The 26,171-nt window shown below is 46.6% G+C and overlaps 2 protein-coding genes across 3 annotated transcripts in view; one reads left to right on the top strand and one right to left on the bottom strand.

Annotated features, from left to right (window-relative positions):
* LOC135899961 (acetylcholinesterase-like) overlaps positions 1–19,681 on the bottom strand; it is a 478,426-nt gene extending 458,745 nt beyond the window's left edge. The window contains exon 1 of one of the 2 annotated variants that reach the window (XM_065429357.2): positions 19,154–19,681. The gene's annotated coding sequence lies outside the window, so the exon portion shown is untranslated. The remainder of the gene's footprint in view (positions 1–19,153) is intronic. The other variant, XM_065429350.1, reaches the window with a different exon arrangement.
* On the top strand, positions 12,965–14,518 carry LOC135899935 (acetylcholinesterase-1-like). The gene has a single exon (XM_065429310.1). The coding sequence runs from the start codon at positions 12,965–12,967 to the stop codon at positions 14,516–14,518; it is 1,554 nt and encodes a 517-aa protein (XP_065285382.1).
* Positions 19,682–26,171: the final 6,490 nt, after the last annotated feature.

Here is a 26,171-nt window from a genome sequence, read left to right as displayed (position 1 = left end):
TCTAGAAACTTTTCATTCCGGTCCTGATTAGATTCGTCGACAATATCCGAAGCCCCGTTCGACTCCTCTGGCTACGCCAACGACATCTGTATTTGGACGTTCAGTGTGACAAGGCTCCAGCCTCGCATCCGGCTTGACAAGTCAACTACCTTGACATCATTCTATCTTTGTAAGCAAGGACTGGAGATGTCATGTGAAAAAGGCGAAGTGGAGGCATTTACCCGTGCATACGCGATATATCAATCAATGTACAAATAATACCGCACAGCAGAACTCACAGGCCTTTAGAAGTACAGATTGACAGAGGCATGTCATGGACTTCTCACGTGCACTACATAAAAACGGATCTCTGCTATTCATTGTCTGTTTAAGTTCCTTGCAGGAAAGAACAGGGGAGCGTCCGTACTCTCTATGTTACGACTACACAGGGCGTTCTTTGCTGGATTCCTGCGGTACAGCCTGCCCATCATATCCAACACCTGAGAAACTAACCTGCGTACAATTCACAGCATCCAAACCCTATCTCTGGAGTTACCTTGACTTGCCTTGTAACCCTTGACTTACCGCGCATCGTCTTAAAGGGAAGCTGAAGCGGTTTTCAATTTCCATGAATTGCTGGGATTGGGAAGAACAGACCTAATAATTTACGGTTCCGAAATTTTTTCTTCGTTTTGTTAATATAAGGGGCGAAAATCGCTTTCTAAATCACACCCGCGGACACGCCCCCATCGCTTCCCGGAGCGCCGGGTGAGGAGGCTACCAGAGGAGAGAACCGGCGAGAGTGACGTCACTGGCGGGGACTGAGCCAACTGAGCTGCCGGACCGGCGTGCTTGCATGCGCTGGCATGCCTCTTTCTGTCCTGCGCTTTACTGAACGACGCTACGAGAGATTTGCCGCCGCCGCCGCTCACGTTTGTATTGCGATTTTCGTAAACTGTTCTTTCCTTCTGTGCTGCGTGAGTGCCTACAGCCAAGGGCGCCCAACATGCCCTCGTTCTGTGCAGCAATCGGCTGCGGGAACACACGCGGGCGAGACGATGTGGTGTTTCACAGGTTCCCGAAGCACAAGAAGCTTGCAGCGCAGTGAGGAGAGATAAGTTCGTGTAGACGAAATCAACTGTGCTGTGCTCGGACCATTCCCGCGATAGCCGGATAGCCTTACGACAAATGCGGAAACGCGTTGTTGCTAGCGTTGCTATACTCCGTTTCATACATCAGGTGCAACGCTGTGGAGGCTTGAGATACTTCTTGCAGTGCTTTCGCACTTAGAAAAAGTTCGGTGTTTCTTGACCCGATTTTTGAGAAAACTTTTCATATATAAGCTCAGTTCTGAATGAAAAAAAAGAATTTACCCATAGAAACAATCCGTGTACTTATACGGCTGCTAACACGTTCTTTTAAATCAATTTTCTTTTCGGCATTCTTTAATTGCAGCCCGTCGCGGCAGCTTCACGTGCATGCTCGCGCGAGCAAATGCCGCTGGCACGCTGCGAACCATAGACGGAAACGCGCGCAGTAATAAATTTTGGTAACCGGACTTCGTGCGTAGCTTCCACAGCGTTGCACCTGAGGTATAAATTGGAGTATAGGCTTGCCTAGTGACATTCGACGTACGGTTGCAGTTATGTTTACCACACGGCGGTGCTAAAACTGCCTAATATCTTTATGTCAACACTAGCATGGAGCGCGCATACCGATTCTTAATCGAGCCACAATCGCAAAGTCGTCGAACCATATTCTGAATATTGCACATATAATCTCCCTGACCATCTCGATCTGGATGTGTATGATAAGCAACTTCCATGACTGTACCTCACAGCACTGCATGTGCGCGCTTTGAAACGCGGCACTTATGTTCGCGATCGTGTATCAACGCTCAGAAAACCACGGGACTTCAGACAAGCAGCGGCAAGGTGCTTGACATCGCGGAATTGTACCCGTGTTTACAATCTAATGAGAAGTTAGTGCTTCGGCATTCTTCCAGCAGCAAGTTCCCAGTGACACTTTCCCGTCATTGGAACGTGCAGCTACACGAAAAAAAAAAAGCATACGTAACAGCTAAGATTTCCAGCGCGCGAGAAGGTGTACACATCGCTCTCGCTTTTGGCACACTCAACATCGTCGTTGCCGCCGTTGCCGCCATCGTTTTCCGTATCGGCTGTCGGTTCGAACATGTACGGCGAAAATACAAGCTGTCCGAGACAGCGAGAACGTTCCATAATGCTTACAACTCGGCTACGCAGCCAGAACAGAACAGCGTGCTACACTCTCAAACGGCGGCGCCGACCGGCGACTGCCGCCACTGACGTCACAGCGGCTCCGACCAATCACGGGCAACAGCGGCGTTCGCGCGATACCTTGAGGCGCTGGTGCGCGTTTTCATGAAAAAACAGCCGCTTGCGCTTGTTTCCGCCCTTTTTGAACGAGATATTCGTGTTCAGGGGACTCAAAACTGTAGAATGCCGCAGAGAACTCATTTTTTTCGAAAAGTGTTTCAGCTTCCCTTTAATGGCCAAAAATATTGTCATTGTTCAAGACTACACGATCATGACGCACATTGCCATTAAGACAATGTGTGCCACACGCCAGGCTCCTTACCCGGTCCCCTTCTCAGTACATCGCCAACCTCCCCATCGAAAGGCCCCGCACGACATCCAGTGCAACCGTCTGCGCTCACCGTGCCTCTCTTACAACAGTGCATGCACATGCGGCCAGGCATTTGTTTCCTCCGTGGTGTTTGACCCGTCATGTAGAACTCACGATGCCAGGACTTCAGAACAAGTCCGTTCTGCCAACGTCTGCGCTAAAACGATTTCGTTTATTTCTCTTGTACTAGAGCTCAGGCAACCACACGCACGCCAATACTGATGGCTCGACTACGCCGACCATTCACCAGTTCTGGCGGCGCTTTGGTTATATTGACAAGATGAGTTACAGTACTATGCAAAACATCACATCTCACGACGCCTGCTGCGGTAGAACTCATAGTATTGCGCAGTGCACTGCAGTTCATCGATACGGAGAGTCTTGGTCACGATGGAACAACATGAGAGGAGGCGAAACGAGCGCCCGCAGTGCATCTTCGTTTCTCTCGCATTTACGCGAATGTCGCCAGGTGGCGACGCAGACTCACGGGCCTAGATAAGCGCTTCGAAAGCTTTAGCTGCACTGCAAAAGGTCGATGATTATCGCAAGTTTTCTTGCGTTAGAAGGTTCTTAATGGCAGGCTGAGGCTTTCAAGCGGTCTTTTACACAAAAATAAGTATACCAGGCTCTGAGGAGGTTAAAAGTAAATGGCGCGGGCGATCTCAAGACAACTGGCACAGGTCGCCGATGGGGAGCGACACGCGTCTATTTTTCCTGGAGCGTCGAAATTCCGAAAGGTGGGTGCAAAGTGTCAACAATATTTGGCTTACACGTCACCGTGAGTAGTATTGTGCTTATGAACAAAGTTACTTTGCCGAGGAGCTGTAAATAAGTAGCTCGGTAGCGCCGTCAGCACATGATCAATTATTGTTGAGCTCCAGAAACAAACGAAGAGTCTGCTAAAAGAATAAGAACTAAACAATTTTATCCGCAGCATGGTAATTAACTTGCGAGCACATTGAGAATGCGCTAGAAAGTGAGTAGTAATGTACAATAACAGTGCACAATGAAAAGAAAGGAGGGGACATAACGACACTGCGACATAAGTGCAGAAAAGTAGATGTGCATATTCCTATACATTGCTGTGAGGTGCTAGATTACACCAGTTCTTCCATGTTCCTAATATTTCGTTTATAGTCCTCCCCATTTCAGTTTATTTTGCATACGGGCGCATTCTCTTCGGCATATAATCACGCAGCCCACTAGCTATGGTTGCTTTCTTGTGATTTTTCCAAGGATAATTGATGGATATAATGCGCTCAACACGACAACAGTAAAGTATAATTTTTATTTCCGGTTGCCGGACAAATAACATCTCTGAAAATCGAGATCTTCAATTTCATGTACAAGGTTTGGCATATCATCCCGCTATTGTTTCCTACAAGTCGGAAGCTCTTCTGCTTGCACGATAACCAACTGCGGATGGGTGCTGCCGCGCTCACTTAAATCAGCGTTGCATACTCCCGCACTTTTGACGGTCCTTATGTAACAACCTTGTCATCTGGTTCACCTCCATCCCTTTCCTGTACTTGCTCTCTCTCTCCCTTTCTTGTTCTCTAACGAATTAGGAAAATGGAGACTTCAACAAAAACATAACACTACTACTGCAACTAATACTACTACCGCTACTACTAATAAATATAATCATCGTAATAATAATAATAATAATAATAATAATAATAATAATGCGGTTAACATACGCTAGCAGTTAATTTCCCAATAAACAGTACATAATTGCTATCCTTATCGTCAAAGATGCACGTGATCGTGAACATATAAATTGTTCATTTCAAGCTGGTTTTAGAATAGGCTAGTTGGTGTTCCATGTTACTGTGAACTGCAGCGCATTGAGGTGCAAGATGGGCGACCGCTTTCCGCGCATCCTGTCAGCAACCCTTGCATCGCTTTTTCGCAAAAGTAATTCAGGACGCGCGCTAAGTGGTACGCCCACTTGAGGTGTTTCACAGTCGGCACATAGTCACGTACCTGTGATCAGGATTTGTCATCAGCAACTGCGTGTTATGCAATCGTAAGTACCTATGGCTATGCCATGTCATCAGGGTTGCCAGCTCGCCGGTTTTTCTCTGGCACAGCCAGCTTTCTATTCCCGGTGCCCACTGGCCGTTTGACCAAATACCGGTGCCCTGGTTGCAAGTTTTCCGGCTCTCCCCTAAGTCAGTGCCATCGGTGCATGTCTTTCATCGGATGCCATCACAGCCAACGTTACTAGAACCGAGGTCAAGTTGTAGACTCCACCTTGGAAACCCGCGGAAAAGCGGCGTTCATGCAGTAGTACTTTTCACCTCTTCCCCGCCACCCCTCCCGACCCGAAATCGTGCTGTTTTTTTTATTTATTTTATTGACACAGGTGGCAACCCTCTATGTATGTTAAGACTGCGCTGGCGTTCGAATTCCGGTGAATAAATGTCAAAGCATGATTACTTTGGTGATCGTGAAGCTGGCACAACGTTGGTACAAGCTGGCTTTACGTGGTGTGAACTGTTACGAGAAAAAGTACTGCGTAAGTGGGTTGGTTCCGGCGATAGTGCATTGTGACATGTTGAAAAAGTGGTACTCGGCGCATGTGCCGAGTGCCTCAAAACGCTGCCAAAGGCTTCCTTTGGAACCAGAGAAGAATGCGTGGGATAAAGAAAAAAAAGAAGCGATCATGGCTTAGAGTACCGGCTGCTGTGCTACAAGCCAGAGCTTGGATTCCACCAATGCTCACATGTTTCCGTTTTATTAAAGTGAGGCGAGGCCAAAACCAATTTACCTACGTGCGGCAATGTGCCAAGAAGGAAGCAAAGAATGCTTCGCATTAAAAGAAAAAAAACACGGTGCTGACTTTCTTTCTCACGTCCTCGTATTCCACGCTGTGCTTGAGTGACAAACTCTCCTTACCTTCCGTCATTGTTGGCGACTGTCAAGTTGTCTTATCTGAGACCTTCATTGGGTTTCAGGGACTTTAGCATATTAAAGAAGCCCGTTTTTGAAATATTAGGTGTAAAGGCTGTGTCCTTGTTATAGGTGCTCTCAGATATTGACGAACTAATAATTTGTCAGCTTCGAAGTAACAAAGGCTTTGCTGCAGTAATTTACGAATTTTATGGTTAGCCTTCGAGAGACAAATTGGATGCCATAGTGGAGTCTCCGAACTAATTCCACAATATCCTGCTCTTTACCGTGAACATTATTTATTTATTTATTTATTTATTTATTTATTTATTTATTTATTTATTTATTTATTTATTTATTTATTTATTTATTTATTTATTTATTTATTTATTTATTTATTTATTTATTTGTATTGTTACGGGGATGTTGCGAGTAGAGAAGATTGTATTTACAATATATACATACAAAATGAGTCAGAGTAGTTAAGAAGGCTGACCACCAACAACACGCAGCAGCCACCGTCCCGCGATCTTCCTCTCTCTTCTTTCATCCTTCCGTAACAGGACGCCCGAGTGGCGAAGCGCCGTCTCGGTGCATGGCAGGCGAATTGCCAGCGAAGCATGGCTTCAGCCGCGAAACGTGCACGACGTCAACAGGCGGCGGACTTGAGGATGCATCAAACTGTAGCGGCGAAATCTCGTAATTTACATCGTTAACTTGTCGTAGGACTTCCTAAGGCCCTGTGTAGCGAGAGAGAAGCTTCTGGGAGAGGCCAACCCGACGACATGTTGATCAAAGGACCAACCAAGCACCTGGCGCGAACTTAACGACCAAGGCAGAAAGCTGGGCTAGTTGGTGTGTCATCATTACTCAAACGACTAGCGCAAATAACAGGGACACAGACAAAGAAGACGACAGGACGAGCGCTAAACATCAACAGAGGTTTTACTGCGAGAGAAAGTACATATATACATTTTGGTGGTGCATGCGCACACAGGGTTAAAACAGTACAAGCACAATCTAATCAAAATGTGGCAAAGTATTCTGTAAGTACATTTTTTTCTTTTTTGGACGAGGCAAGTGATGTCATGCTGACACAGTTATCACCTTCCCTGTCAATGTGATATGCCTCACAAATCTCGCGCCCCCACCTTGTGCCTCCCCTACCAAGCACACACGTGGAATCAAACGCAGGCACGCACCCACACCGCTTAGAATGCTTGGCCAAATGGCCGCCCCCCGCTAATGAATCTACCACCGTTCGGTGCTCTCCTCGGCGTACTTACCCGGCGTACTATCGGCGTACTTAACGCCGCAGTGACTTGGAAGCCACTGAAATGTCACGTGGTGTCCTTTCTCAGCCAAGGTATGTGTTACTTCTCTAATCACAAATACCAATTGTTTTGGTGCGCGCCGCAGGGATGATAGTAAAGACTGCAGTGCTGCCTTCGAGTCGTTGGTAATGGACCATCTTCGAAGTTGTTCTTGGCTGACGAGATCAAGTGCAGTGCGAGGATATGCAAGTTGCGCAGCGGTAGTTGTCGCTGGGACACGTGTTGAAACTGATGGTGGTGGCTCTCGCATGGAAAACCATGTCTCCAGAGGAACACTGGAGAGTTGCTTATCCATCGGTATAAATATGTATGGGTCGGCGTACCTCTCGTGCAAAAGCAGCAGAGTTAGTTGCTTAATAGCAGGTGTTGACGGCTCAGATTATTTTTTTTTTATTCTTGGAACGGTGAGGTGCACTGCAGTTCGAGCCAAAAACCATGTAGAAATCGATGGCTTAGTGGCGGGGGGTGAAGCCTGATGGAAGGTAGGTACCATAATCCGAAATCGTAATACAAAATAATGCCTGCGGTCTTGCTGGCGGTGGTGCTGCAACATGATAGGAATGGGCTTGGGCGAAGTGTCTAACGGTAACTCTCAGCACTTCCATCGCAATGTGTGTGTATTGGTTGGTCTCGGGCGGTTGCTATTGTCGCCACAGTTGATGCAAAATTAGGCCAATCAAGACAAACTCTTAGAGCCTGAGTTTAAGCAGCCTGTAGAGCACGAAGATTTTTCTTGCTAGGGTTGGTCAGTACGGGCAAGCCGTATATCAAAAAACCCAGAAAGAGAGTCCTGTATAATAGCAACATTGCATTCACTAGCATTCCTCAAGTCTTTCTATCCAGATACTTGAATAGCTAGGAGATTGCTGTCAGGTGCTCTTTCGAGTAAGTAAGGCGCAAGCTCCATGAGAGATCTGTCAATTATTATTCCCAGAAATCTGTGAGTTTTCTCTTAAGAAATGATCTGAACATTTATTGAGATGGCATAGGGTGTCATTGGTTTGCGAGTGAATGCCACCAGCACACATTTGTCTGGTGACATTTCAGGACCTTGGTTGCGAAGGTAACAGCTGTCAGAATAGCAGCTTTTTGAAGTCTTGCACTTATCTGAGGACGTGTCAGACCTGAAGTGCATGCACATATGTCGCCTGCGTACATTCATATCTTGATCGCTGCTGGCAGATGTTCAACGAGACCAATGATTGGGACGTTGACTAGGGTGAGACATGGCACTCGACCTTGAGGTGTAGCGTCTTGCGGTTTGGCCATCACCGGTACACACGAAGAACGACATTATAAATAGGTAATTAGATATTCATTGAAAAAATCGGGCCCCAAGGCCAACCATCTCAAGGGAATCGATAACAGTGTCATCCAAGAACAAAAAAATTTAATTATGGGGTTTTACGTGCCAAAACCACTTTCTGATTATGAGGCACGCCGTAGTGGAGGACTCCGGAAATTTCGACCACCTGGGGTTCTTTAACGTGCACCTAAATTTAAGTACACGGGTATTTTCGCATTTTGCCCCCATCGAAATACGGCCGCCGTAGCCGGGATTCGATCCCGCGACCTCGTGCTCAGCAGCCTAACACCATAGCCACTGAGCAACCACGGCGGGTAATCCAAGAACAAAGCTGCACAAGTAAGACATCTGATGCTGGACATACGTAGCAAGATCAACAACACTGTCTATTGATGAGCAATCTCGATGAAAATTTGATTTCCAATTTGGGAACATGCTGGAGTGTTCAAAGTACCGAGACCAAGCGGCCAAGGTTCATTTTTTTCTATTATCTTTCCTACACATATGGCAAGCTCTATTGGGCGGTATGAGGTAAGTTCAAACGGGTACTTGCCATGCTTCAGGAGAGGGACCAAGCGGCTTCTCCTTCATTCTTCGGAAACCACGCCATCTTGCCAGGATAATATATAGAGATCTAAAAGTTCTCTCGGGGCATATTCACTGAGGGGCGCATTCACTGAGGTTGCACAAGGCGCGGTATGATATTCCGTCTGGTTGAGGGGATGGAGAACGCCTATATAAAGCAAGAGCCGCCTCAAGATCCTCCATTGTGAAAGGAAAATCTATGCGGTAGTCACGCGAAGCACGGATGTCGCTGGGGGCAGGAAAGCCTAGACCGGTTGTTTGGCCGCGATCCTTGCACAAATGTCTTCTGCAACCTCAACATCCAACCGCTTCTGGAAGAATGTGAACCGTTGTTCAGGGAGAGAACACAGAGCACTTATGGTTCTACAGATGTGGGAAAGTTTCTTCCGGGGGTCCAAGATCTAGATGCTAATCTATTCATGTGACGCTGGATCTTCTTCTTTTCTGTTCACCTGGCTGTCCTAAGCCCATGGATAAATCTTGTACACCGGTATCGCCGCTCGGCATGGCAATGGAGTGCACGAAGTCGCTCTAACTCTATATCCAAGTCCATGTGCTTAGACTCCAACATGAGTGCGCGCGTACTGTATAAGGGTACATTAGTGCCAACAGCGATGGCATCTGTTTTCTTGCAAAAGCTCGCTTATACGACGTCCGTTCGCACTCATGTTAACAATCAGTTGTGAGTGATGGCGAAATCCGTTAAAAACTCAGCTGAGAGTAATGTGCAAACTATTCCAAGGAGAACAGCTGGGAAGAAAATGCTTCCTGTAAGACGGTCCTCTCCTGCTTCGGAGAAATAATGCTAATTTCTGCGACTAAACCTTTATGTGCTTATCCGTGGCGTTAACAGTGTACGTAAATAAATAATCATATTGCTACGGAACAGCCGCTACAGTGTGGCTGCACTGATGAGAAAGAAGACGACGTGGTGCCGCTTGATATAGCATCGCCACGTCGTCACGATAGCTTATGATACGTGTACGTTAATCACTCAGCTCCCAAATAGACGCATGTAGCGCACTGCAAGACCTCTATTAATGGCCTGGTGCAAATGCAGTGATCAAGAATGATGAGTAAAATAAGTTGAAACGTTAACTCGTAAAATAACACTTAATTTGTCGGTCATCCACGATGCAGAGTGACAGCAAGCGATGTATCTTTAGGACATGGGAACAATAAAATTGGATTGGTTTTTCGCTAACCTAACTTGTTCAAGATCATAATTGGTGCGCTGCTATAATGTACCCATTTGGAATAGTGGCTTGTTCCGTCTGAAAGAAACGTAATGTTGATAATTCGAGGCATGCGAGGAATCGTTTACAGGTATAGCATAAGAAATCTCTACCGCCTTTAAAAATAAAAAGATTTTGATTTTACCCCCCAAGAAACAAAAAAAATCACTTCTCGAAACCTTCACAATAACAATATTCCTTTAAGTTACTTCAGAGTTAAAATACACGACGAGATGGACAACAGCAAACACCTTGAAAGGTTCTTGCCTTCCGATAGGATACCCTGCGTACGTTACTTGAGCAGAAGACAAGGCAACGTTGACTCAACAGGGATGCCTCACACCACTGAACTACCCCTTCTCTTTCTATATAAATATGTTTATCACCAACTGTTTTTATTAACTTAAAGGCCCGTCATTATGAGTGCAAGAATTTCGATTCTGATCCCCAACAGAGAAAGTAATGAACCCCAACTAAGAAGTTCGATTTGTCGTCGCTGAGACACGTGTGTAGGGAACAGTGACCTCCGATGCTGTTTTTTAAAGGGACCCTGAAACTCTTTTGACGATTTTCTACAAATGTACTGAGTCGTTAGAGTAGGTTCTTCTGATCATTAATTGATGCATCTAAGTGCTCTGCGTAAAGCATGCAGTTTATTATAAGGTTTTAAAAATACAAATCGCTGCCGATCGCAGCGCACTGCTCGGCGGAATTTTAAGCCGCCCCTACCCATATGATGCAAATAACCCATATTACGTCACATGGGCGAGCCATCTGATTGGCTGACCAGGGCGCGTGGTCGATAATTTTTCCAACTTTATGGTGAACAAATGATGCTCGTAATAGTTGGAATGTTAGTTACTTTGTTTTTGTAAAAAGGAAATAACTTAAAGAGAATACGCAAGAATAGTTTTTTAGTACACTTCAGCACTTCCGGCACACAGCAAGTGTCGTCTGCTTGTGTTACAACGTACTCCATTTTGACGAGAGCTCCGCGGTCAGAGTCGGTCTCAGTCTTTTCGCGAGCACTATGATTCGACTTTGTTGCCTTGTGGACTGCAAACCTAGCGACCTGCAAACCGCGAGTCCAGTATTAGGGCAAACGCAAGCGCAAGGGGACAGGGTCTGGCCGCTTGACTGTGCCGGGATGAGCCACGAGATGAGCAGAAGGGCAAATGTGAACGGTCTGCATGGTGCAGCCACCTGGTGGCACAGAGCTCAACCATACACAGTAGCAGCAACGAAGTGTATTCTTTGCTGCTGGTGTGTATTTTTCGCAGGAGTGTAATCATCAGCACGTTGATTTATAAATGTTTAAAATGCTTTACACTTGGTTAGAGCAATATTAGCGCTTTGTTTGACTGGTTAAGCGCTGCGCCAGCAAGTGTCTGGACCGTGCAGACCGATCAGGCTGCTCACGTACGTCTACGCTAAAGTTCCTTCATCAGCTTGAGTTTATGCCTCCAGTCATTTGCCGAAATGACCAGCTTGCCTGTTTTTAGCGGAGTACCGGACACGTTCGGCGCTGCGACAGAATGCTCGCAACGCACGCTGCTTCGATAGCTCTCGATCGACGGCCAAGCGGCTAGCGGAGAGGTCTCGCGCGGGAGGGGGCGTGCTCCCAAACAACCGGAAGTGAGCGATGTGACGTCGCATCGTGACGCTGAACCAGTGCAGGCGGAGCTTAGCGCCGCTCGCTCGGCGAGCGAGTTGAGGAGGAAAAGCATAGCTAGGGAGGAGGGTAACTTCTAATCGCTTGCAGCTCCATTAATACGTAACGCTTCACTTAAATTGTGGTGCGAATGTTCTACTTAAGCTGTACCCTAGGCGCCTACAAAATTTGTCCGAACCGTTTCAGGGGCCCTTTAAGCACGTATCACCTGTCTTTGAGTCAGCGAGAAGGTGACCTCGACAGCGCTGCCATACAGCCGACGCGCGGCAAGGAAACTCCACTCCCCCTCCACCCCCCCCCCACCCCCCCGGCGCACGTGTGCTGCAGCGCAGAGTGCTTTCTGCAACATTGGTTGACGTGCAGTCGGGAAGCGAAGGCAAGGGCTCACACGCATAAAGCCATCAATTTTGCTTTCACCCGAAAGTACCTTTGAAAGAATGTCCGCTTAAGAACAGGTAAAGAGTGCGAAAGAAATCACAAACAGGAAAAAAGAAAGTATGAGAAAAAGATGGTCTCACAATCAGGCTCACAGATCGGACATGCGTGTTTCAGACAGCGAGGTCGATTATGGAACAAAAAAAAAGAAAAGTCACCGTGTCTTGGGTCAAAAAAAAAGTCGTAACTGTGTTTTCGGTGTCGGACTTTTTGAACCGTCGTATCGGCCTACCCACTCTTGCAATTAGAGGACACGACGATATTATCAGCTAATGCCGTGTGACATCGCGTCGTGGAGTCAAGTTGTCTGCCTATGTTTTTGTTAGATGCTTTAGGTGGCTTCGTACATTAACGTGTGGACCCACTTCCCGTTTTTCCGTACTTTGAACTTATCGGACAAATGTTGCCGAGTGAGCACTAGTCTACCAAACGGTTGCACCAAGATTGCCAACATCCCTCACCACGAAAAACTATTTTTATCCGTATATGAGATTTGTTCCAACGGACATTGGATAGTGGCCTTTAAGTACAATCATATATAAGTTATGTCAAACTGGCCACAAAACGGTGGCGATCGCAGAGCCATGGTCGTTTCGGCAAATCTCAAGACCCAATTCGACGTCACGGTTTCGTGTCAAGGTTCAATGAACTTTGAGCGTCCAATCAGAGATCCCCATAACGAAGAAGAGAGAGCCGATGTAACGCGCACAGCTTTGTTCAGGTAACGTTCCAAAAGACATAAAAAGGAAAGTCGGGCGTAAATACAAGCGACAGCTCGCTATAAGAAGACACGACGCGCGATCCCTCTCCCCATCATTCCTGTTTTTCGAGCCGGCGTTCAATGCGCTGCCAGGAAATGTGGCTCCTCTCTGTATTGTGCACCACGTTCACATATTGCGCAGCTGCTAGGGTCCCCGTGGTGCAAATAAGTTCGGGACTCGTTTCTGGACAGCGTTTGCTCGTGAACAACAAGTTCGTCGATGCTTTCTACGGCATTCCATACGCTGAACCACCCGTCGGAGAACTCCGTTTCCAGAGGCCTCGACCCGCGAAAGCATGGGAAGGAGTGTTCAACGCTACGACAAAGCCGACTCCTTGTCGCCAGCTAGACCTGAGGTTTCTAAAAAATGTGACGTTACACAACGACAAGTCCTCGGAAGATTGCCTTTACCTCAACGTATGGAGACCTGCCCTTCAGGAGTGCCAGCGCCGACGCTGCCGCGCCAGGCTACCCGTAATTGTGTTCGTCTACGGAGGCGGCTTCCAGTGGGGAGACTCCAGTCTTTTCGTGTACGACATGGAAAGATTCGTCTCCAAGTCGGATGTGGTTTTCGTCACGTTCAACTACCGCCTTGGCATCTTCGGTTTTCTGACGACTAACACCGAGGACGCTCCCGCGAACAACGGCTTGTGGGACCAGAACCTCGTCTTGAAGTGGGTGAAGAGAAACATCGCAAACTTTGGCGGCGACCGTAACGACGTAACCTTCGCCGGACAAAGCGCTGGGGGAATTTCGGTCGGCTTCCATGCCATCTCACCCCACAGCCGCGGGCTCTTCAAAAAGGTGATCATGCATAGCGGAACCCCTTTCAGCTCCATTCTTTGGCGAACCCAGAGCTCCGTCGCCAAAATGCGTAACATGGCAGGAGCATTAGGTTGCTACAACGCTACGAGGTTCGCAAATGAACAGGCAGCCGACATAGTCGCTTGCCTGAAGAAACTAGACGCCAACGTAATTATGGACGCCGTGAAGAAGCAGGACCCTGCTAACCAGGCGTTCGTCCCCGTTTTTGGGGACTCCTTCATGCCCGATGACCCTGAAGTGGCGGCTACATGGGCTGGACTGAACGTACAAAGTGTTCTGCTAGGGACAACTCAAGACGAGGGTACATTATTTGTAGACAACATTCGTTACCTAAGCCCGCAAATTGACCTCGTCCTCAAACAAGACTACAGGCTCGCAGTCATGGCATTCATGGCGACGGTGTACGGTATACCCATTAAGGACGCTAGAGGAATGGTGGCCAAGTATTACGGAGATTATGACGTCGAGCATGACGACGACTCCGTGTTCGCTATCTTCTCGCAAGTCATCGGTGACTCTCTCTTCGAATGTCCGACTCATTTTTTCGCCAACTTGACAGCCAGGGGAGGTATTCCGACGTACAAATACATCTTCGCTCATCGACCATCGTTTAGCCTCTGGCCAAAAAGCTTTGGTGTCGCACACTCTGACGACATATATTTCTTCTATGGAAGTGGTTCTCAAATCTCCGACAAGAGCAAATACACAGATGCCTTCGATTCACAAGCGAGAAAGCTGCTTTCGACTGTCGCTCCTACTAAAGAAGAGCAAAGTTTCTCGGATGAGCTGATGGAGCTCTTGTACAAGTTCACGAAATATGGGTGAGTGTGCCTTTACTGGAGAGTACGTAATTGCCCTTCTGCAAATTCACAGACAGCTATTGCATGCTTAGCCTCGGTGGTATACTTCAAAAAGCTTGCAGAAAAGAAAGGGCAGGGAAACATTTTAACTTCATCTCTTATTTATGGCTATGCGACATAGTGATACCTATCACTACGAGTACTTCCGCCGGGCATGCACCTAAGGTGGGCGACGGCTTGAATGTAAAGCACTTATTGTTGCCAAAATGACTGCAGGTTTGAAACATGTCCCCAGTCAAATATTTTACATGCCAGCAGAGCAGTACAACAAACACCAATACGTAACGAAAAGTTCTTTATTTTTCACATTTACAAATTCATGTTAGATCATGTTATTTAATGTTATTGCATGCGTCCCAGCTATGATAAAGCGTACCCATAATAATCCATAAATTCATCTTATATTTAGCAAGCGAAACAGCTTAAATGTGACAATATAAATTGACAACGTATTCATGTGGGCTTTTTATACCCTCGCAGGAAAACACAAAACTGAATCGTCAATTTTGTGACCAATTTCTGTGACTTTGAGTGAATTTCCTTTGAACTTTTACAGGAAACCAGGATCACCTCAGGCTGTTACTTCCTGGCCGTACTACGCTCCACCCACGTACCAAAGCTTACTCCTTCGTCCGAACAACTTCACCACAGGAAGTGCTTACGAGCGATGCGAACTTTGGAAGCCTTACCTATACCACGAATAAAATTATATTGAAAATGTACTACTTGCATATATGACCCTATCGCAACCTGCACTATCCCATATCTGTAGTTCTTTCTGTAGAAGCAAATACCAATTACTTGAAGAAAGAGCAACATCACAACAACGAGACAACGACAGGGGGTGACGCCTCCTCTGCCCTTGTCTAGTTTCTTGTGCTATTACTTTTTCTGCATGTACCAACATATCTAAACTGCTCTTAAATTAAAATAAATTAAATATAGGGTTTCACGTGCCAGAACCACTTTCTTATTATGAGGCACGCCGTAGTGGATGACTCCGGAAATTTCGACCACCTGGAGTTCTTTAACGTGCATCTAAACCTAAGTACGCCGGTGTTTTCGCATTTCGCCCCCATTTAAATGCGGCCGCCACGGCTGGGATTCGAGCCCGCGACCTCGTGCTCAGCGGCCCAACACCATAGCCACTGAGCAACCACGGCGGCTCTAAACTGCTCTTGTTACTTCCTTCAGTTTCCTTATATGTGTGAGTGTAATCGATAATATGTATCAGTTTGATATGGCTAATCACGGCAATGACCCACCGTTATTTCGGCTTATTCATATAACGTGTCATAATTATGTTGATTCCTTACGGAGAGCTCAGAGAACCCGCAAAAGATGATACCGTTGTAAAAAAAAATGCTGCACTAAGTTAAACCAGCTCCATTATTACAGCTGTAGGCGTATGGACAAATATGAGGTAAAGTGAAGCCTCAAGTATTCATCGCGGCCAGCCTGTGCCAGGTTAAAAAAAAAGAGTACGAATAGACAGGGCGTTCGGTGACCGCTAGAATCATTAGCGTGCTCAACTGTCGTCGAACGGAAAGAATCGGCGCCTGTTTGGGCAGTCCGACGTCGAGCACAAAGTTACATGGTGACGATTACGATAATTCTTCGACTTGTTGCATGCGTCGCGTACAATTTGATAAGAAAGGCCTGTCTTTCAAGTATTAGAGTGCCTATAACTGTTGCCATGCGAGAATGAATGTGGCATGCACTATGTGAGAATCGACTGATCACACGGACACTGCTGAACGAAAAAGCAAACCTGACGTTGTACGCGAAAGTAAAACACGTGTGCCAGCATTATTTGACTCGGTAGAAAATAAAACTATAAGGTATAAGCTTGCCAAATCAAGTTCATCATGCGAAGATTTTTAACGTTTATTGGCTGACTTTACCATTATCTATATTGCAGAGCATATTGAGGCAAACAGTACATACGTGCATACGCACTGACACATACACTGACAGCAATGACGCATTGGGACGCAATAGCTGTCCAGCGGCCCGATTGCCTACAGTTGGGAACAATCTGATAACAAATAACAAATGCAGTAGCTGCATCCCACAGGAATGAACACATTTATACAGTGCCTCTTTTGTTCGTGTTTTTTTTTTCACTGTTGATACGTCTTGCGGCAAATCCCCCAAATGAAAGAGAACACAGCTTTTCGCTATGCAGGTCTAAGTAGTAGTGAAGAGCTTCAGTGCCGCTGTGTCACAGCGCCGTCCATCAGAAGAAACGTAGCACGAGAATTTCGCTGCCTCTTCCTGTTCTCATTGCTCGTGTGTTTGCTTAGAAACTCTATTCTAAGCTAGTGCGTTTTTATGCACCCAAACAAAAAACGAGGTAAAGAAATGCATTCAGAAAACACACCGAAGTGCCGCAACGCATGCGCACACCAAAACTAACAATGTCTTCCTGGCATACTTGTACACGTTACGAAAAAAAGTTACTTGCCTCGAAAATGTAATTGATTAGCGTCACCAATTACTGATCGATTGATTCAACGTTGCTTTCCTCCATAGATTTATTAACATGCCACAGATACAAGAAAAAGAACAATTGAGATGGCCTGGTTCTTTCACGTTTATCTTCGCTGAGAATTGCTTTTCAAAGTTTTCTTTGGTAGTCTTTCCTTGTTTTCTTCTGAAGACATCCACAGTGACATTGAGAACTCACTCGATGTGTGCGCTGCCCAAAAGCGTTGTGTTATAACGCACGAACACCTTGTTTAGCCACTCAATGCCGCGATGCTCGGGTCTGGGTCTCCTATGAAGCGCAGTGCTTCATTGTTGCTGGAGCTAGACGAAGGCGCTCCCGACAGGGCCAGTGAAAAACTGAAAAATCCCCCATGGGTGTTTCCCTGGCGCGACATCTAAGTGGCCATCACTATCGAAATATGGAAGCGCCGTTTCAACTTGTCGGGCAACATCTGTAGGAACTTTTCCGGGCGCGCTTCACTCTTTGGCCATTTAGACAGAAGCGGCTAATTGTAACGGACGTCAGCAAATGTGCGCGTGCCTTGAAAAGGTGAGCAAGTCTATGATGTAATTTATTAGAAACCTGCATAGTATTCAGCCCTAAAAATGTTGCAAGTGTGGTACAATGACGAAAATACACGTAAATAGCAGACATATCAAAACATATACTTTTAACGGCCTAAATCTTCCGTCTGTATCAGAAAAATTATAAACTACACGAAGCGAAGAAGAATAGAATAGCAGCTCTTACCGCCTATAAATGCAGCTTAAAAGCACTTCCAGAAGAGACAGACAGATATAATTGTTATTGTAAAAGAAAGGGTCAAAGGTAGGGCTTCCACGAAAGGTGGTTAAATATGCTAGCCTGCCATGTTCAGATTATCAAAGCGCAGCTGCAGGACGCTTATTGTGAGAAAAAGGTAACCCATGTACACGTTTTCATTCCTTTGGACATTGTAGTTCCCAACAAATTTAAGTGCTCAAAGCTGCGTCACCTGTTATAGCTTGTTTCGTCTAAAATTTAACTGGTTACTTGTGATTGCCTACTAACAAAAGCAATTAAATTACATTGAGCGTTAGCTAGTAAACAATGTACTCGTTAAATTACAAAATAACGAAAATGCGCAATCGATCAAAAGTAATTATTTTGATAAGCAATTCGTTGCGTAGAAGCCTGCTCCCTCGTAAACACTTCTTAATGTTCAGAATAAGTGCTCTTATGTTTATATGTCTGTATATATGTCTTATTTTTTGCGTAAGTGAGCATTTTTATAACTCAACTTTCTGTGTTCACCCCTGTTTACCGAGATGTTGCTGTCTGATATATGGTTTTATAGGAGGTCTCACTCTCAGTCTTGTGACTTTGAGCCTTCTGTATTTTTATGTCATATGCAATGCATAACATCAACTTCGAAAAATAAAAAGCTTTAATCGTGAAAGCAATCGCTTTTAAGTCTGGTTCCAAAACGTCTCGAACTACGGGTCGATTTCACTCATCAATGCCAGATCCAATGTTTTTTAGCTTACCCTTCACACCATAGTGTCTTCTAGCCTAAAGAGCTTGTTAGCCCCAAACCAACACAGGTTTCTCTGCGGTTGCCCAACAGTCACCAATTGTGCGAGCTTCATGACACAGATTTTTGCGTCAGTATTCCAGAGGGGGCAAGTGGAGGCCGTGTACTGCGACCTCAGCAACCTCCAGAAGACTCCAGAATCTCCAGGGAGCTGTGTCCGCAGCAACAATTTTTAACTTCCGCGTTAGTGATACTGACCATGAGCAAGATTACAACTTCTTAAGGCGCCATCAACCCGACAGGGTCGTCTTTTTCACTTGTGTACAGCACACAACGCCTTCCTTGCTTTGCGAAATTCGGTCCCGATCCGAATTTCTTTTATGTGCACGCGTTTACGGTTAGCAAAGCATCCGTGTTACATGCAACTTTCTCAAATTCAGCGATAAAGCCACCGGTGCATTCCGTGAAGAGCATCCTCATGATATTAACGCCCAATTTGGTACTGACAACGTTTGTCCACGGCCCCGAGTGAATAAAAACCAGTTCAGTGATGACCCGCGATTTCTGGAACTGCTGACATTAGGTGCTATACTCACTGTTCGCCGTGGAACCAGCCGCCTTTGTTGCATTGCCCAGGAGCAGACGAGACGTCCGTATTTATGTGCTCCTGTCGCGGGCTGTAAAACAAGCTCTTCATGCGGCCACTCACACGAGCACAGAAACAGGCTGGCTTCTTCGCATTCTGCACAGCACACCGCGAAGACGACACACTGTTCACAGGCATAAGTGCAGGAAGCGTTCGAGCCGGCGATACGCTGAACTTGATACGATCATCGCACATGCACGGCCTGACGGTTCACTCACGCTAAACTGTACTGGAGCACGAGGCTTTTTCCTCGGATAATTTCACGCACAAAACTGCAATAGCTACGCGCGGGAGGGCGCTATCTGCTTCGTGGCACAGCCCCACAGCCTTGTCGGAGGCGAGCCGGTGGACATGCAAGCGACTAATAAAAATGCAGGCACTCTTTGTCGCTGCCTGTAAATCTGGGACTAGACCATCCGCCGTGCTAGCTCAGTGGTCATGTCGATGCGCTGTGCTGAGTGCCAGGTCACGGGTTTGATTCCGGTGGTGCCGGCTGCATTTCGACGGGGGTGAAATGCAAAAAATTCAAGGTCATTCAGCCCTGCGAAGGTGGATGACTAGTGCAGCTGTAAGCATCGTGGTAAGAAAACTTGCGGTAATGTTCAAAAGGAAAGACTGGTGGGCTAGTTGGTATGACATTATTTACACAGTAGCGTAGAAGCACATGGACGACGACAGAAGACGACGGGAAACAGCGCTAGCGATGTGTCCCGTCTTCTTTCGCCGTCCATGTGCTTCTGCGCTACTGTGTAAATTGTGGTAAAGACTTTATTGCATCACTCATTGTCACTTAGTAATGACAGTCACAATAGCTTTGTGCTAGCGATGATATACTCTGATCGATCGGCATACTAGCAACTGCAAATGCATTCTTTCATAATAGTAAGTTTTAGAATCGGGCACCCAAGCGGCTTGGAGACGCAAGCAATTGTGGGCCTCAAGTGAAAATGGAAAATTAGCGTGGGTCCCCAAGCCGTCTTGGGTCTTAAAACCGCATACTGAGCTCGTAGTACTAACACAGTAATTACGCTTATTACATTTTATTGTTTGCCCTTTTTGCTCAAAAATGCGTTTGGTTTGTTTTCACTTATCAGAAAAGCATTTTTTTTATTTTGCTTTCAAGCGCCTTTCTATTTTCCCCACTGCAGCGTCCTGAGCGCTCGACCCAACGCTGTCTGCGCTTGACCCAATTCTCAAACTCTGCTGCTCCTCTAATCCCAAGAGCTACCAACACAACGTGAACTCTGGATCCCCAATTCTAAAACTATCTATTAATTTCGAATCGACGTACGTAAGGCGCTGGGTGGTCGGTTAGGCCGGATCGATGTGGCGACGCAAGCGATATGTCTACAACACGTGAAGCGCTCCCTTCTCGATCCCGACACATCCACATTGAAATCACCGATAACAACCATAGGGGTAGTGGGATCGCAACTAACCGACGCAAAGTGAGTAGCCAGGAACCTTACGGGGCTATGAGCCATTGCAGGTTTTGCTTGTTTACGGTGGTATGAGCCATTGATGACGGTAGTTTTGTGTGCGGGCAAGCAAATAATGTGGTACCCAAGCCATATACAGCTAGCCTATAAAAAGCCTATATAGTCAGATTTAGGTGCTTGTTAAAGAAACCCAGCTGATCGAAAATGAATCGTGAGTTCCCCTCTAAGACGTGCCTCACAATCACATCGTGGTTTTGGCCCGTAATACTGCCGAATTTATTTAATTTTTGGGGCAGTAGTCCAAGAAATGCATAAAACACAGTGCAGAAACAGAAACTAAAATCTATTCCTTCAACATTGCTGACAAGACAAAGCTGCTTGATCATCTCATCAAACTAGTAGCGCCTCCAGTGAGGCGGTCGTGCCTAGCAATACTCTGCAGACTAAAACGAAATGGAGTCACGTTGGGTAAGCAGATTGGTCTTTAAATGCGAAGCATTTCTTTGCCTAGCCGTCGAAGGTAGTTTGTCGCCGAGGCGCGCACCCCCGCGCGCCCGCGCACACGTCGCTAATGGCTTGGCACCTTCTTGCACCCCTCGCCAGCACGGGCGTGCGCGCCACGAATAGGCGTGGCTCGGTTACGCTGTGTTGTGGGCCTCCACTTGCAGATACAACAATGGGCCCTCGAAAGTGTCAAGCGGAAGAGGAGCGGAATAGCGCGAGGGCTCTGCAGAGACTACAGAGATTTGCGATGTGCACCGAAGTGGCGACGCAGGAGACTGTGCGGCGGGATTCGCGTGGCATTGGAGCGCCAGAAACTATAGAGAAGCGACGCGCGGACGAAGAACAATTAGAGGCCAAGCGAACGGCCGCTGATACTAAGTGGCCCTGATTGGGGAACCGGCCGTTGCGGGGCGCAGACGCGTACTTTCAAAAGCACGCTGTCGAAGACGAATTTGGTGTGGCGTGTGGTGTCTCTGACCGCCTCTGGTTCGGTCACGGTGCCGCAGCCCGCGCAAGTGGCGGTCGTCGAGCGAGCGTTTCCTAAGGAGGATGTGAGTTCGTTAGGGCTTTGCACCACGTGCAGCCGGAAAGAAATGCTTCGCATTGGCATAGATAATCATCAGGGATGGTTTCTGCCACAATTTTTCCTTGCGCACCACGAGACCGAAATGGTAAAACCATGTCACGTACGCCAATGCGCACACTGCGACTGATGTGGATAAAAGTACATGTGCTGCGTGCAATCACTTGTTACGCATGTAGTGGTAGAAAATAGACTGCTACTTTCTTTCACTTTGTTTTAAGTTGTTTCGTGTATCTCCTGGATTATAGCCACAGCTATTAAAGCGCGCCTAGTGCAATGGTGGTAAGCAGAATAAAAAATGAAAACCTTCATTTGTAACCATATTCGTGCACAGGTTTTAAGGAGTTTCTTCAAGACGAACAGGTTTGCTCGTAGCTGTTCAAGTGCGAGGTCCTAAATTACTAAACATGTCGTTCCGCGTACGCACGCAAACTCAGCCAGTAGGCAAGGCGATTGCCGCGGCGTGCTGCGCAACAGCAACTAATATGCCTGCAACGTGCATTACGTGTCGCCTGTCTACATTTTCCAACGGTATAAGCGATGCACGATCACGGTCAGCGTGGTATCAGTAGGGCGTAGAAGTTACCGAGTAACCTGATATTAAGGCAGTGCCTCGAACAAAGCCTCTCGACAAGATCTGCGAGACAGAAATAAAGCTTCTAAATGCGGAAAAGTAATTATTAGGCCGTTACAATAAGATTTCTGAAGTGTACTTCGATACTGTGGTCCCCTGCAGTTGTACAGCATATATTTCTGAATGTCTTATTCAGTATGCAGACAACTTTACCTCGACCTTCTCTTGTTTATTCATAGACGCTATCGATACCATCAACAGTTTGTAACGCATCTGCCCTTAACAACTATAGAGTGGGTAACCAAACTCCACTGCTGCAGCGTGTCCGTGGGAATTATTTCACCCAGCCCTGAGGTTAGCGTGAGCGGTTTCCAGTGTTGAGAAAAGTAACAGCATATCAAGCAAACATGAAAGTGAATCTAAACACAGGCAAGTCCATTATACTGGCACGTGTACTTATCATTTTCCCAGGGACTGCATTTCACCCGTTAACATCTAGAAGTTATCGCTCACGGCAAGACGTGCCTGGGTCATTTGGAACTTACTCGAATGATATCGTTGATTCTGCTTGTTTTGTGTGTTCTCGCCGGACTTTGTGTGATAAGACTGTATGGTATGGTATGGTATGGTATGGTATGGTATGGTATGGTATGGTATGGTATGGTATGGTATGGTATGGTATGGTATGGTATGGTATGGTATGGTAAAACTTTAATAATAAGACTGTATGCGCTACACGTATTCTGCAGTAATTTCTGGAAGGCACGCAGGCACCGTCAATTGTGCTGGAACGTTCAACGAGTCATGTATAGAAGCCGTCGCCGCGTTTGACTCGAAGATTTTTGACGATCGCCGACTGTGCTCGCCGCTATCGCTGTGCTTTGAGTGTAACCTGTCTGTCTGGGCACAGGTTCTCCCAGTAAAAAGTTAATTTCAGGTTTCACCAGTTCTTACTACTGTGTTTTTCACTGTCACTACAACGCGACAATATTACAACTTGCGGGTTTCCGCCGAGCTATTACGTCAGTATTACAACTTGTTGAGCCAAAAAACAGTCGTATAAATCTGTTACTGCGAGGGAGGGGGGGGGGGCACTCGCGTGGTTCTGCATCTTAGCATATACAGTGCAAGGGGTTGTGTTATGATGGCCTGAAGCCGCCTAAACTAACACCATTAACTTCGCAATTTTTTTTGCTTGCTTCCTCGCTTAAAATTAAATTAAGTTATGGGGTTTTACGTGCCAAAACCACTTTCTGATTATGAGGCACGCCGTAGTGGAGGGCTCTGGAAATTTCGACCACCTGGGGTTCTTTAACGTGCACCTAAATCTAAGTACACGGGTGTTTTCGCATCTCGCCCCCATCGAAATGCGGCCACCGTGGTCGGGATACGATCCCGCGACCTCGTTGCTTCCTTGCTTGCTCCCTCGCACCCTCGCTTTGCTTGCTTGCTTGCCTGCTTGCTTGCTTGCTTGCTTGCTTGCTTGCTTGTTTACCAGCCTGCCTGTCGCATGCTTAGGTCCGAATGAGAGGGAACTTTCGAAAAAAAAGCAGAAAAACAAGATCTTATTGGAAAACGTGAAGCAGTTGTAAAGATAGCAATTCTTTATTTCAAAATTAGAAAGACGACAAACAATAGAAATCACGATATAATGCCTAGTAAGGCTAACAGAGGGTGTACAATTACCAAGAGTTTCACCCAACATTCGCAATACCTCACGCAAAATGTGCGCGGCACCATGTGCTTCAAATCCTACTTCGCACTCAGCCCAAGCTGTCATGCTGCATACGCGTCAGGCTCCGGTACGGCTCAGTACGGGCTTTCGCGTGAGTCAGAGCTTCTGCAAAGCTATACGCAACGCAAACGCAAGTACAATCGCCCAATTTTTTAACCTGAACGCGCGAGCATCGACCGGCCAGTCGATAAGCGCCGTATAACGGAGTACAGTGGGGTCCGGTTGCCGGAACAGCCTGGCAGAGGGAAGCTGCATTGGACTGTGCATTGCGCGCACGCGCGTATTCTCGCACACTTCGCCGCTGTACTCCGTTATACGGCGCTTATCGACTGGCCGGTCGATGCTCGCGCGTTCAGGTTAAAAAATTGGGCGATTGTACTTGTTTCTATGCGCTGGATCAACATACACGCCGAACCACGCCCGCATAGCTAGCTCTACTACACAACGTGTCTGCTTCCTGCATACTTGCATGTATGGCAATTGCTTCTTTTCAAGGTGTATCGCAAATGTGTTCTTTTTTTATCGCAAGAGAATGCGATACGCTTGTAGCATTTGCGACACTGACGAGACATTTCAATGCAATCATTCACTCATCGATGTGCGCCGATACAACCATATCCTGTTTTCTATCGCTCGACAGAATCACCACCGCCGCTTGTGCTCCATCTCTTTTTTTTTTTTGTGGTTCATTTCCCGCATGCAGCTTCGCTTCTTTGTCCTCGGTTTTCGCTTACGTCTGTCTCGTGCGTCGCGGCACGCACCACTATAGCTGCCTGGGAAGGCAACGAACACTTGATTTTGCGGCATATAACGTCATCAATACGATAACAATGCTTTAGTTTTGCGCCCTGTGGCGTTTTTCAGCAAGTAATTACTTCCTGTAAGTATTTCTGATAACTTCTAGACCTGCTTCTTCATCGCAGAATAAAGATAAATGGAGGAAAGAAATGCATGTCTAGACCATTGGGGCTATAGGAAGGGAGGGAAAGGGGGTGGGGGCAAGAGAGGTACGAAGGAAAATGAGCCAACTACTCGTGATAAAGAAACGGCATTGCTCTACTTCCTAAAACTTATTGTGCGCAAACAAACAGGGACGAAGAATAGAAGAAACACAAGGACGAGCGCTCGTCCTTGTGTTTCTTCTATTATTCGTCGCTGTTTGTTTGCGCACAATAAGTTTTAAGATGAATCTGTTCTAACTAGGCCGACTCGCAGTCTTGCTCTACTTCCGCCTGATTCTTGGCCTGTTCCCCATACTTGAGGACCATAATCACCATCATCATTATCATGAACCTCACCATCGCAATCAAGAGCGCTGCAGCAACAGCCATGCAGTTGGTGAGCCCGTTCCTCTGTGTTGCCAAGTGAGGCCACCAGCGCACCCATTCAGTGCGTTCGTTGGTACACTCAAACCAGTTGAGCGAGGCTCAGTTACATATACCATATATAAGAATTGTTTGTGTCTGAAACGCCTAAGAAGACATCTTCACATCACCTCAGCATGTTGTCGACAATTAGGAGACAGGCACTCAACGGCGAAAAAAGAAAAACTATAGCGGCTCATCCACGGTCTGTTCGCCATACGCCCCAGAGGAAATCAGCTGGTGCACAGCGACGTGAAATTAACGAGAGAGCGCTCAGAGGAGTCCAGAAAACGGGGGTGATTTCCCTTGTCCCCGTTATTCCCAGAAGCAGCTGCAAAAACGTCATCAAAGTGCTTCCTTTTTCTCTTATTTTATTGTGTGGTTATCTTAATGCATCACCTGTAACATAGCGCTGATGTCAATGTCATTAGGGGTGACACCATAAAAAAGCAATAATATTGCATAGAGAGAGGGGGGAGAGAACTAATGAATGATAGACGGGATGGTTAACCAGGACTGAGTCTAGTTGGCAATCCTGCGCTGGGGGATGGAAAAAGGGGAGAAAAGGTTAAGAGAAGGACAGTGCTGTGTTGGTGTAACCAACGCAAAGAAAGTTTTCAGCTAGGTATCCCAGACGACCGCTCAATCCGGTAGCCTTCAAAAGTCGCAACAGCGCTTTTGTAGCTTTGTGCACCTCATACCATAATGCATACAAAATGCTGGTATAATATATACTGCGCTTTGGGGGATTCTCTGTTGTGACTATTTG

Source organism: Dermacentor albipictus, chromosome 4 (genome assembly GCF_038994185.2).
Source record: "Dermacentor albipictus isolate Rhodes 1998 colony chromosome 4, USDA_Dalb.pri_finalv2, whole genome shotgun sequence".
NCBI classification, from domain to species: Eukaryota; Metazoa; Arthropoda; class Arachnida; order Ixodida; family Ixodidae; genus Dermacentor; species Dermacentor albipictus.
Note: the sequence above shows the minus strand (reverse complement) of the source record. Positions and strands in the feature narration are given on the sequence as shown.